The 13,137-nt window shown below is 48.8% G+C and overlaps 1 protein-coding gene across 1 annotated transcript in view; it reads left to right on the top strand.

Moving 5' to 3' along the window:
* The window catches only part of MARCH2 (membrane-associated ring finger (C3HC4) 2, E3 ubiquitin protein ligase), a gene marked incomplete at its 5' end in the record, with an annotated part of 16,923 nt that extends 4,086 nt beyond the window's left edge, over window positions 1-12,837 (top strand). The window contains 2 exons of the mRNA XM_009707784.1: window positions 9,441-9,650; window positions 12,679-12,837. Coding sequence (XP_009706086.1) covers window positions 9,441-9,650; window positions 12,679-12,837 — 369 coding nt within the window. The remainder of the gene's footprint in view (window positions 1-9,440; window positions 9,651-12,678) is intronic.
* Between the last annotated feature and the right edge of the window lie 300 nt (window positions 12,838-13,137).

Below are 13,137 nucleotides of genomic sequence, written 5' to 3'. Positions count from 1 at the left end.
GGAAAGAGGCTGCTTAGTCATTTTTAAATGACACAGTTCCCTCAGCCTTCTTATCTGAGAAATTCTCTGTTCCTTTGTTGCAGGGAGAGGTGGGGAGCATTTTGAAACTTTCAGGGAAGTGATGCTCATGTGTGACTGTGCTGTTTAGTAGCTCTGATTAAAATCTGCTGTTCACCAAGTAAAACTGGGAAGTCAAAATAGAAATCACTGAGCAGAGGAGGATAAATGGGAGGGAGACTAGAACCGGGAATGATGTGGGAGCATGCTTTACGACAGTGGTGTTGGTGAAAGGCTCTGTCCAAGGTGTGAAAGGCTATCCAGGCATTCTGGCTCTCATGCTGTCACATGGCCACCGTGAAACCCAGAAGAGAATTAGGTGACATGTTACCTGCTGATGTTGGTCCCCACAGGAGAAAGCAGCTAGTTTTTGCTATTTGCTCTGCTGTGTCTTACCTTTCCAGCCTGGGGACACTTAGAGCTGCTCGTAGTAGCTGCAGTGGTCACTGCTCAGCACAGCTGATCTCCGTGGGAATGGGCCATCAGCCCCCTGAACAGCTGGCTCTGTCTACGCGTGTTTGAAGAGCCTTCGGAAGGAGAGAGGCTGAGAGCTCACTATGGACTGGAGGAGGCATTTTGGTGACGGCTGTGGGGAAGCTATGTGGTAGAGCTGAAACGCTTCTGTGGAAGCTGCAGAAAGTTCTTGGAAGTCAGGAAATGCCACAACCAAAATTGCCTTAGTTTTTACTTCAGTTCTCTTGTGTATCTGCATTGCCGTGTGGTCTTTATGTGGTCATAGCCTGTGTTTTCCAGGATCAGTGCATTGGTGAAAGATGCCCACTAGCTAACTTCGTTCATCCTGCTGTTTTGTGTGGCTGTGTGCTCTTGTATCCCTGCTCATAAGACAAAATTACTCATTTCCCTGTGGGCTTCTCTGGGATACTTATTGCTGTGATATCTGAGCACTTCACAAACAGTAATTTAGTTCTGCAGCCTCCTTTAGGGAGGGAAGACAGCAACCTTGTTCAGCATGGATTAAAGAGAATTTTTTAATAGAATTGGATTTTTATTATCTTTAAGTAGCCATTTATTTATGTCGTAGTCTGTTGAATGTGAAAATAGTAGCAGTGTTTGCTGTCAGTGTGCCTGATCTCTGAACCAGGAGTGGAGGACTTGCCTGAGCCCAGAGCCAGCTCTGGCAGCCACGGGCTGGCCCGTGGGTGTGGGGACGGTATCTCCTGCAGTTCAGCCTAGTTCAGTTATTTTTTAACTAAGAAGCTGGTTGAAAGCTGGGAGGAAAAAAAAAAACCAACCCACAAAAGGCTTTTGTTAACTGTAGGCTGTGAGATTGATGGGCTGAGCGCTTTTTGGGGGGCATGTTTTGAACACACCAGGTGAGGATGGAGAGTTGAACTGCAGTCCCAGTGCTCAGGAAGGGTCTGTAGCCAGCAATGCGGGATGCTCTCGTGCCGGTGCCTGTGTTGTGAAAGGACAGAGTGGCTTCTGCTTGGTTCTCTGAAATGGTCTCCAGCACAAGAGGGTTGTGGACTGGGGCTCTCGAGTGAGGAGCATGTCCCCAGCAGAGAATGAGATGGCCAAGCTTTGGAGAGGGATGGTTTTCCAGTACTTGGCTTTTCTACATGAATGTTAGTTTAATGTGCATCCATATGTTTACAGGGAAGTGATGTAAATCCATGAGACTCTAGCCAGCATGGGTGGCATAGTCAAAAAGTGCAAAATATGTTTCTGTGTTACCTGGAAGACTTCAGCAGTAGATATTTAGATAAAATGTTCAAACTGTAAGTTCCAGTGCATACAGCTTTCCTGGAACAAGTAGTTTCTTTGTTCCAATAACGTTAAGCACAGAAAATGCACAGTTACTGCCTAGGATTCATCTTCAGGAAACATCTGTATCTCTGCTGTCCAGAGCATTGTAGACGAAAACCTAAATTAGGATGGGTCAACTTGTCTGGAGGTGCCTGCCTTCTTCTGGCTCTAGGAGATCCAAGGTAAGTGCTTTTATAGGCAGCTCGTTGTATGAGTCTAAATATCCTCCGCCTTAGTCTTCTCCTACATAAACTCCTTTCTTTCGTCTGTGGCTAAATCCATCACAAACGTATTTTCTCTTACAAAGAGCTTTCCCCACTGAGGACACTTTGTCCTCTTGGATTTCAGGCAGAACTGCATGGATTGAGACATTTGGTACTCTATTGGATGCATCGTGTCTTTCTAGAAAGCATTAGCAAGGGTGATGCTGTGGCTTTGTTTCTACAGCCACAAGCAAGCGTGGCCCTTCTGCACGGCTCCTGGTCTTCTCCCTGGCTGCAGCCCGCTGCCCACGATGTGAGATGGGAGTGCGGGTCGGTCGTGTGTCGAGTACCTGAGCCCACTCCTGCCCGCTTGCCCCCTTGGCTTTCCCAGGTTACCAGCAAAAGCATTCCCTTTCCATGGCCACCTTGTTTTGTGTATTTTGCTGTGGCACTGACCCTCTCATTTCTCTTTTCAATTCATTAACCACTTGTAAAGTATTCTAACTTTAACTGATTGTTAATTTTGTCCCCTCTGAGTGTTTCTAAATGAACTTAAGAGAAACACCATCTCCACTCGTCCGGAGACTCCTGCTTCAGGCCTTCTGCCCGTGCTGCGAGTCATCTTTGTTTTCCTGTCTCCTTTGGCCCGTGTTGCCCATCGGACAGGCGCTGCCTACTCGGCCTCGTGCAATCCTGGCATTGGGCAATCTGTGCCCCAGATCCGTGCCGAGCAGCCAAGGTCTCTGTGCGGAAATGTCACGGGCTTGGGCAGGCATCAGAGCAGCAGCTGTTTAATCCCAGCAAAATGTCAGTCCATGTTAAAGAGGAAGGATGTATTTTTGTCCACACATCATGTAAATCCTGGGGAGAGGAACCTAGGAGTTATGGGACTCAGCTCTGAGAGTGGGTGTGAATTTCTGGTGCTGAGGCCAAGGCTCTGGCTTTGCTAAAATTACCAGGATATCAAAAGCCAACATATCCTGGTGGAAAAAACTAATGAGTGTTATGTATGACTTGTTCATAATGCTTCTCTAGGCATTTAATTACCTTTGCTAAAGCAAAAGTCATTTGAGGCAGCTCACCAATTCCAAAAAAAGATTTCTCTGGTGAATCAGTCGCCACTGGAGCAGTTCAGTCACACCCTTTGTGCCCATATTTCTGTCCTTGCAAGCAGGTCTTATGATGGAGCCCCAAGAAAATTCTGCTTCCGTGTCTTCAGTGCTGGTGCTTTCCTGCAATATGTGCATTAACATGCTTTATTTTAAAATGGCAGCTTTGGTAATATCTGTGTGTCCTTACGCCTCTGCAAAACAGCTCCTTCCAAGGGTATTATGCAGTACAGGAGACTGCCAGTTTTTTTGCTCTTACTGTTTTTCTTTGTGTTTTATTATGCCAATTTGATTTAAAGATGCTTATTTTTCACTGACTGCTAATACTTTTGGCTCACTGAAGGTGGGTATTTTACATAAGTCAGTGGATTATTTTTTTTTTTTTTTGTCTCATAACGAAAGTATGACTTCCAAATACAACTGTCACCCACAAGAAAGCATGTTTGAAGTTCTCAGAGATGTTTGCTTGGCTGTTTGGGTCACACTGGAGTATGGGACACTTCCTGCGGGTCTGCCACGTGCAGTCTTTCTGCTCCGGCTCACTAGTCTGCTGTACCTCCGTAGCTGTGGGAGGTGCTGCTGGGACGTCTCCGGTACAAGCAAAGTGAGGTTTGCAGGGGGCAATAGTGATATTCTTATTACTCCTGCTTATGTTATTAGGAAAAGAATTTTTGCCTCTGGGTGCAGTGCAGCGATTGCTGCCACCCCTATAGTTCAGAGAACTGAGATGTGACATAAACTCTCCCCCACCCTTCCTCCAGCCTTATCTTCCTCGCAGACAGACTTTTTTCTTTGCTTTCCTTGAATTCTTCTGCTGAACTGACGGCACTGTTCTGTCACGTCTGTGCTCCTCTCCCTCCTTCCCCAGCTTGTCTCTCTCCTTTCTCAGCACAAGTCTATGTTAGACTCCTGTACCTAGTGAAAAATAGATTGCTCTTGGCTCCAGCTGAGTCCCATTCCTCTCTCATCTCTTCCTTTCTCTCTTTGCTTGGATTTGCTGTCTGGAGATGCTCTTCTCAGATCCCACCCTAGATCCTCTTGGTATTTCTCTGTGCAGTCCCTGGCACTGCTCTGCAAACCTGGAATGGCCTCTTTGGGGCCAAAACTGGAAATACTTCATCCCTGTGCTCTTGGCACTTACCAGCACTAGCCTCTTCCTTATGTGTCCATCTTCACCACTTTGTCCAGCCCAGTCTGTGCCGTGAAGATCTAGAGGACCTGCTGCCAGCAGTGCCACGATCTCATGTGGTACAGCATTTCCTGCGGTGATACCAACCACAGAAGCTCCTGCTGCTGTGTAGGAAAATGTCCTGGTGACCTGCAGCGTTGCTTGGGTTGGTTCCTCTCCTGTCCACCTTTTCTAGCGCTCCTGCAGCTCTTACTCGCCTTGGGTCAGCCCAGTGCCCTGTGCTTCCCAGGGGCTGGAGCTGGGCTGAGTGCGTTAGGAAGGCTCTCGTGCCCATACAAGGAGAGATTCAGCTTGTTGAGGTTTGTGGAGCATTGACAGCAAGCAGTTACACAGTGGGGAAAGGAGGATGAGGAGGGGCAACTTTGGTCTGCAGCATTTAACTGCTCTGCTTTGCAGGACTAGGGGCATTTCTGGGTCTTGGCTTCCTGAACTCTGGGTACTCCATTGGAAAATATCCCTCCCCACCATGGTAAAGGAAACAGGACCATCCTGCTGGGGCTGCCTGTGGAGCTCGGTGGCCTGCAAGGAAGTTTTGGTGGACACCCAGAGAAGGGATGCGATGGTCCCTTTTCTGAAGCTGCATTTTTTTTTTGTTTCGACACTCTTCTTTCTGGCAGGGACAGGATGAATCATGCTGCTGTGAATCAAGGTCATGTTTTTCTTTCTGGCTTACATAGCCAGGCACCAGGTCAGCAGTGAAAGGAAAATCAACAGGTGCCTGAGCAGCCACAAGCTAACTATTTAGTGGACAGAAAGGACCCGGGATGTTTTGTAATGCAGCTGGCTTCACACAGCCAAATATTCCTGTTGTTGCTGCGGCTTGTGTCATGCTGTAGCTCTGAAACACATGGGGAACTTTGTGGCAGGGTCAGCTGGTGAGATTGGCAGGTCATGCTGGTCCTGAATGGCGCTCACCAGAGCGGGCGCTCCAGCTGCGAGGCTGGGAGAGACCCAAGCACATGTTGGCCAGAGGCAGCTGGTCCCACTGGTTCTGGTACCGCACTGCGCGGGTCCCAGTTAGCCTGGGACTGCCATCGACTGGCACCTGAATGCTGCATGCAATGTGTTTTCTGAAACAGGGGCTAATAGCTCACAGCCATGTATGTTTCGCAACACAAGGTAAGTGAGCTGTAAAAATAAATTATTCTTTTTTTTTTTTTTTAATTCTATTTAGAATAATCAAAGCTTATTCTAAAACACCCATTTATAACCCCCTAGAAAGACTGCAAGTTGCTGAGCACTGCTGGGACAGTCCCTCATCAGTCTATTCCCCTTGGTCCCAGGTGGCAGAATGCAGCCTGGCTCTGAGACATGCAGAGTAGCAGGTGCTGGGATGGACTGTCTGGGAGACTGCTCTCATACTTTGAGCTCTGCTTTTGGCTTCCAGAGGAGCCAGTGATGTCCTGGTGCCTTTTTCTGGAGGCCCTCCTCCTGCCTTCCATCATCTGGGGCTCACCCTAGTTTCATGGGCACTGCAACACCCAAAGATCAGATACTCATCATCCCATAGCCCTGCCGTGGGTCCAAGAAATGAGCTCCCTTCCACAACCCTGCTGATCCCAGTAGAAAGAACATCTGGGAAAGCCTCAGGATCATGCTGGAGGACAAATAAATATCGTTGTACCTGGAATAACTTCTTGTCACACCAGCAGAGAGAGGTTGTTGCCAGCTGGGCGGACTGGAACGCAGCTCGTAGCCGAAGTGGGCAGCAAGCAGCCGGCTCTCCCCCTTTCCCTTCAGTCTCACACGTGATTGCAGCATGGAAGCAATTGTTTTTGGACTTGGCCTGGAAGAAGACCAAGTTGTGCTTTTGTTGCTTTCCCATGTTTTTTTTTTCCCTACAAAAATTGTTTAATCTGACTGACCACTTTTTTGGATCGTTTGCGAAGTTTATTTTAAGTCCTTTATGTGCTAATGTGCTGCTGTGCCAGAAACCCTGCGCCCTTAGGGTGGTTTATTCTTTTTTTTTTTTTCTTTTTTTTTTTTTTTACTATGTCAATGCATATTGGCAAAGTGAATCAACTTCTTCAAAAGGAAATTAATTTGCTTCCTGCCTTTACATGTTTGGCTCCCATTTTAGGGAGGAAGAAGGCGTTCCAAAGGTCACAAGGAATATAAATAGCATAAGATGCAGTAAAATACCTATCTGCCTTCAGTCCCTGAGATTCTTATTGTACAAGGGTCAAAAGTCACCCAAGATGTCCACTTACAGGGGACAGGGTGTTTGCTGGGTACAAGTGGGATTTGTAGGGTACAGGTGGGATTGCTGCTAGAGGGATGTTGATCCATTTGGGCTAATTCAGCATTCACCTGGATGCTGTGTAGCTGGGCAGCCCTGTGCTGGTTGGAGTCGGGAAAGCTGGGAAAGCGAGGCGCACGGCGAGGGGTTTGAACGACAGGCCTGCCAACACACTGTTTGTAGGAGCAGCTTTACTGCATAGATGAGTTGCTGTCCACCCTCGCTTCCTCTTAGGGCTGTTCAGGACTGCGTTTGTGGCCCCTTATCTTCCCCATGAAGCTCGTCATTGCTAATCTCCTCTGCAGAGCCACACAAGGGGTGACTTGCAGGTCTGCCTCCCTTCTCCCAGCTCCTCCTGTCCAAACCACAGTTGTGGCTGCTCTGAAATTTCCTTCTGGCTGTCCGGCCATCAAGTCATGCTCAGAATGGCTTTAAAAATGCGTCTAACTTGTCCTCTTGTATTGCAGGAGCGTTACTCGGTCCTGCGCTCTTCAGTTCCCAAGTTGCCCTCTAGCTTCACTTGTTCTTGCTGTTTGGGTCTCCCAGATGCTTCAGGTCATATCTCTAATTTATCTTGCTTAACAGTCCTCGTAGTTGAAATTCCTGGCCAGGCTCTTATCTGTTGCTGCAGCATCTTCCCCTCCATTCTTGTCCAGCTCCGTGTCCCATCACAGGCATCTGCAGAACACGCTGCTACCGTAGCTCTGACCACCCCAGCCATGTTGCTGTTCCTTGCCTGGATTTGCCATCTCCCCCTTCTCTTTCCCATTTCAACAAAAGTTGTCTGCGCTTCTCATCCTGTCCTCACCCCTCTGCTGTGTTTCGCTGTACATCCCTCATGTTAGGCTCGCTCTGCAGTTAAATCTGTGCTAACTTGTGTGCAGCCTTCCACGCTCCCTTACTGGGCCAACTTTTCTGGCCAGCCATGTCCTCAGGTTACCTGTGCTTTCTTTTAACCAGTGTGGTCTCATTAATTTCTTGCATACCTACCACCACTCCTTCTGTATTGCTCTTTGAACTGTGGTTTCTCCTGTAGGGAAGGAGCTTCATGTGCGTGGTTCTCAGATGGGTCTCCCTTTCATGCTGCCTGTTCAAAAGTGGGCACCCTACTCCAAGTCTGGCAGTAGGATGTGACAGTGCGGGGGTATTCACTTCCCTGCTCTGACTGGGCCTTTTGAATCATGTTCTCAATTATTTTTTGAAAAAAAATCCTAAATGACACCAGTTGTCCTCATGCAGGAAAGAAGGAAGATTCTGGCAGCCCAGCATACAGGACTCCCAGTAAAAATGTGCTGTAACAACTCTGGGTATTGGTAGGAACCACAGCTGCTTGCTATTCTAAAAAAAGGAAAGGAAAGGCTGAAAATAGCATAATCCCAGGAAAACTAGAACAATTGCTGTTGTTGAAGTCGAGTATCTAAAATGAACCCATGCTGGAAGCAAGTTGGGACTGCTAAAAGTAGTGAATGTTTAGAGATTGCCTGTTGAGGGAAACCTGCCTGCAACAGAGCTGCATTCAGTCTGCAACCTGCTAATTTTTGAGAGCTGCTTGCAAAGCCTCTTGGTAACACAAAGCAAAGTGCAGTAACCTCCGCTGTGATGGACCACTTACTGCCTGGGAGGCCCGAAAGCAAGCCTGAAAATGGGAAGGAGTACACCAGAATTGGCTCTGTCCTGGTCCTGGCAGGTTTCTTCTGCCTGTAACGTGGTGGCCTTCAAATGGCTGCCAGCAGGAAAAGGTCTTCAGGATTTTACAGTCATGAAGGTGGAGTTTTCAGCAGCTGTGTCTATGTGATCACGCCTCGTCCCTTGATGGTCACTTGTGATCTGCTGAGATCCGGGAGAAAGCAATGGGGGGATCTTCCCCCAGCCAGCCAAGCTCTGTGTCCCTCCTCCCCTGACAGTCCTGCTGCTTTCTCTTTAGAAATGGTTGAAGGCTTTCTCTATGAGAAAGATGCAGTTTTGGGCACAGGTTGTTCTGTAAAAGAAAATAGGTTTGTGTCATCTTCCTCTGCTGGGGCCAGCCCAACACGGTAGCTCCCTTGGCTGCTGCCCTGCTTTGTCTGCTCAGGTGTACTCACTCTCTTTTTGCTTTTCTACTCTTTTTTTTTTTTTTTTTCCTCCAGCCTTGGTTGCTGAAGTGATATGCTTTTTTCCTCTCTGTCATCATCTCAGTGAAAATAGTGGGTATGTGGTGGTTTGAATTCCCCACCGATGGCCCTGGTTGAATGCCGGGCTCCCCGGTGAGCAGCCCTGCTGTGGCTTGCTCAAGCCCCGAGGACAGTGCTGTACCCCTGAGAGCACGCCTTCTGCAGAGCTGTCTTACAGTCTCTCAGGTGGACCTGGGCATTTCAGATTTGATTTAAATCAGAAATAAAACTCTCAAATGCTACAGTTCTCCAAAAGGAACCGGAGGGCTGGATTTGGGACAGCTGCCTTTATGGCTTGGCCTGGCCACAGACCCCAATGCCCCGGTTGCCCATAGCCCCTGTACCAGTTGCAGAGTCCTGGATACGTTTGTATTGAAGCTCAATCCAAGACCTGTCAGATCTTTACTAAGCCAGGCTTTACTGAACCAACCTACCACTGTCTGCTAGCTGCTTCCCGCGCCTTGCTATTCCAGTGCAGAGCCCAGGCAGCTCCTGTATTTACTAGTTCCTTCCCCTGCACATGTTCTTCAGTTTCTCTTCCATTTCCCTTGTTGGTTGTTAAAAATATACTTGTGAAGGTCTATGTGAGTTAAGTGTAATGTACCAGGTACTGACGACCTGCAGAGAGCACGTGAAAGCTTTCCAGCGTAGCAGTCCTGTTTTGCTAGCAGACTGTGCGCTTCTGCGGGCCGCTGACGAATGCCCTGTCTCCCTCCCTTCCTGCAGTGGCTGAAGGATCCTGGTCCCCGCAATGAGAAGAGGACCCTTTTCTGTGACATGGTGTGTTTCCTCTTCATTACTCCCCTGGCAGCAATCTCCGGCTGGCTGTGTCTGCGCGGAGCCCAGGATCATTTGCAGTTCAACAGCCGACTGGAGGCCATCGGACTCATAGCACTAACTATAGCACTTTTCACAATCTACGTCCTTTGGACACTGGTAAGTGTCTGCTGCCGAGGGCCTTGTTTCTGTTCAAAAGAGAGATCGAAATACTGGCTTGCACTGTGTCAGTGCAGCCAGCAGTTTCTAACTTCTCTTGTGAGAAAACCTTGAGCTCTTTCTCTTGAACGTCCATTTAATTATCCTCAGATGGGAGCTGCAACAGTTGTTGCTGAGAATGAGAAACCACTTCCTGATCATCTGCTTTCCAGATTGACATGGGAACTGTGTTCCCCAGGGTGTCATGTACCCGGGTGCAGACATGCCCAAGTGTGGCTGGGGCTAGGTGGGAAGGTCTGGAGCTGGGGACAGGCAGCGGTCAAGCTGTTGTGCCTGTTCTTATTTTTGAAAAGAAACAAAAATTTGGTGCCAGGGTGGTTTAGGGGAAAAATAAAATCTGGAAAATGTTTGACCCCTAAATAATCTGCTGTCGTGTCCCTCCACGCTTTGTGCTGCCCAGCACAGGTTGGCTGTGCCCAAAGGAGGTGCAAACTGACTGTTGGGGGTCTCTGTGGCCCAGAACTAAACAAATTCCTACACAATATTTTTTAAATGTCAGTATCAAGAAGGGTGTGTGCAAGGAACACACTGGCCCTGGGGAGACCCCTGACTTCTCTCTCATACTGGGCTTTTGGACTCGAGCCCTGAGCCAAGGCTGGGTAGCCAGCCTGCCCTGGCCCACTGCTGTGGCTTTACAGCTGCACTGCCGGGGTTGGAGGCACTGGGGATTAGTGGAAACTCGCACTTGACACTGCGTGTTGAACTGATCTGTGCTGGGAAAGAGCTTCCTGCAGATCCCTCGCTTTGCATCTTTTTGGATGTGCTGAGTTAGGCAGCCAGGAGCTTGCAGCTTGGGGAGAGTCTGGAAGAGCAGAAAGCAAATGTGTAGCACATCTGTGAGCGCTGCCAGCTGAGAGCCCAGAGGAGCAGCTGGGCTGGGGAGCAGCTCCCTGCCCTGCTGCTCTCTGAGCCCTTGGGGCTGCCCTGGCCGTGGTCTCTCCAGAGGATCCCAGGCCAGGGACTTCCCTCTGTTTCTCATTCACTTCTTGCATGTTCTGTTGCTAGGTGGGTTTCTGGGTTTGGATCTTCATTTCAAAGCCCTGTATGTGCTCATGCCCTGTTAATACCCTTTCCCAGCTGCTTGCTGGGAACCACCATTTTGGGAAAGGAAGAAGTGCAGTAGCTGGAGGAGATGTAGCGGGACACCAAAATCCTGGCAGTTTTGCGGGCAGTAGGAACGCCACAGCCCATTTCCCTGCCATCCCATGCTCTGACCTCTCAGAGTAACAGCTTTCCCTGGAGTTAGGACATTCCTTCCACACAGACTCAGGTGCCAGGGGAGGGTGAGCTCATGCTGCGGCCAAGAGTGCCTGACCGGTGCTGCTGTCAAAACGTGCAGCAACTGCAACGCATCAGGAGCTGTTGAGTAAAGTCTCTGCTGCTGCATGTATGTGCTGCATAAGCTTCATTTCTGTAGAAAGCCAAGGTAAATTTGGAAACATTAAGAGGAAGTGCTTCTGTCTTCTCTGTCCCAGGACTGGTCTGGAGGAGCTGGAAATCTGGAGGAAATGGAACAATGGGGTTTTTTGGTTTTGGGTTTTTTTTTGTGAAGTAATGAGTCCTGACTAAAATGACTCTGCTTCTACTGTGCTTCACATTTCCCTGAACAGAGAAGGACATTAAGTGAAGCCGATTTATTCACATTTACTGTATTCAAGTGCAATTCTTCCGTGACACCATGGGCCATGTGGCACAAAGGGCATTACACGGGTGGGTGGTGACGGCTGTAATCGGTGTGAGGAGTGCACGAGTGGCTATGGCCAAGGTTGTGGGAGCTTTCCTTGAGGTTTGCACCATTACTTCCCCATTGATACTCTGTTTCTGAAGACTTCGAGATGAATTTGCTTCTTGTTTATCAACAAACCACCTTATTCCCACAGTTGTCCCTCTACAACAGGAAAAAGGGGAGTACACAGATCGATAAGCTAAATTACCTCAATGGCGTGGCACAGCTCCATTTCTCATAGCAGATGTCTGAGACCTATCCAGAAGTAATAGGAATACTGACTATTTCTTGTCAGATGGACTTCTTGGTACTTCCTGCTTGCCAGCTAAACGTTTCCTGTACCAAGTACAAAAGCTTGGTTTTGATGAGTGGGTGACTGGATTCAGTATTTAATTTTCTTCCTCACAATTTCTAGTAAAATAAATAGGAGGGAAGCATATGCTGACTTTATTCCTTTCTCAAGAAATTCTCAAAAAGTTTAATTTCAGAGCTAAGGAATCATCAGGAGCTATCAGAAAATCTGTAGTGGTGTTAATGATTGCAAAAGGACACAGCGGAGTCCAGCCCGTGGGGGAAGCACAGCTGAAAGCTTCCCCTTGCAGGGCTGCTCTTGAAACTGCCGGACCAGCTTATGCCTCTGGGCCAGGCTGGGTCAGGGCCCCCTTCAGCCTTTGCATTCTCGCCTGTCTCCCTCCACATGGACAAGTCTCCCAGGCCACAGCATTGTCAGAAGAAAATGAATCCAACCAATGTCCTGTTGCCATAGACCAAGGAGAGAAGGATTTTGCAAAGGGCAGAGAAGATCCAGCAGCATCTGTGAGATGGGAGGAGCCTGATCCTGTTGAGAATCCCTTGTTTTGCCTGGACAAGGTGCTTGCTTCAGCCCTTGGCTAGGGTGAAGGGGCGAGTTGTGGTTCCTCCCCACCACATCTCACTGGCCTGTTACTGAAATCCGGCTGAGCAAACACTGTCACTCTGTCCTGGTGCTGCCCAGAAAGCCCCTCAGGCTGTGCCATGCTCAGCCTGATGTTACCAGGAATTAATTGATTCGTTGTTAAAGGCTTGGGACATAGAGTGCCCTAAACCATTTCAGGGTCAGTGCTGTCTCCCTTGACCGGCGTTTGCTGGTGGATTGACAAGGAATATGCAGAGGGTGGATGGGTGTCTCTCACCGGCCCTCTGTGGGCTCCAGCACTTGTGACAGAGGTTTGGTAACCAGACTGATGCGTTATCACCCACCAGGTTTCGTTCCGTTACCACTGCCAGCTGTACTCGGAGTGGCGAAGGACCAACCAGAAAGTCCGCTTGATGATCCCAGCCTCACGGAGCCCTCACCCTGTGCCCCCCTCCCTCCTCTCTGCCAAGCTCCTGAAGAAGACTGCGGATGAAACGACTGTCTGAGCCATCCCTTGACCGCTGTGCCACGAGGGCAGCCCTTCGGGGCTGGCAGAAGCAGGTCGGGTGTCCCTGTATGCGCAGGAAATGTGGCAACTGTGGAGGCACTAGAAAACAGTCAACCCACCCGAAGGGACTTTGCGATCAGCATGTACTTTATACTATGGCAAACAGACAGATAATCAACATCTGTCATGTGAAATGTCCCAAAAGAGCCAGATGGCAGAATATGCCTGTCTGCAGGGACACTTTCCTATAACTAAGTACCATATGTGGAAAATATCTCCCTCTCACTATATATATATC

Source organism: Cariama cristata, unplaced genomic scaffold (genome assembly GCF_000690535.1).
Source record: "Cariama cristata isolate BGI_N322 unplaced genomic scaffold, ASM69053v1 scaffold31480, whole genome shotgun sequence".
NCBI classification, from domain to species: Eukaryota; Metazoa; Chordata; class Aves; order Cariamiformes; family Cariamidae; genus Cariama; species Cariama cristata.
The sequence above is the reverse complement of the archived record's forward strand: the minus strand, read 5'-3'. Positions and strand labels throughout refer to the sequence as shown.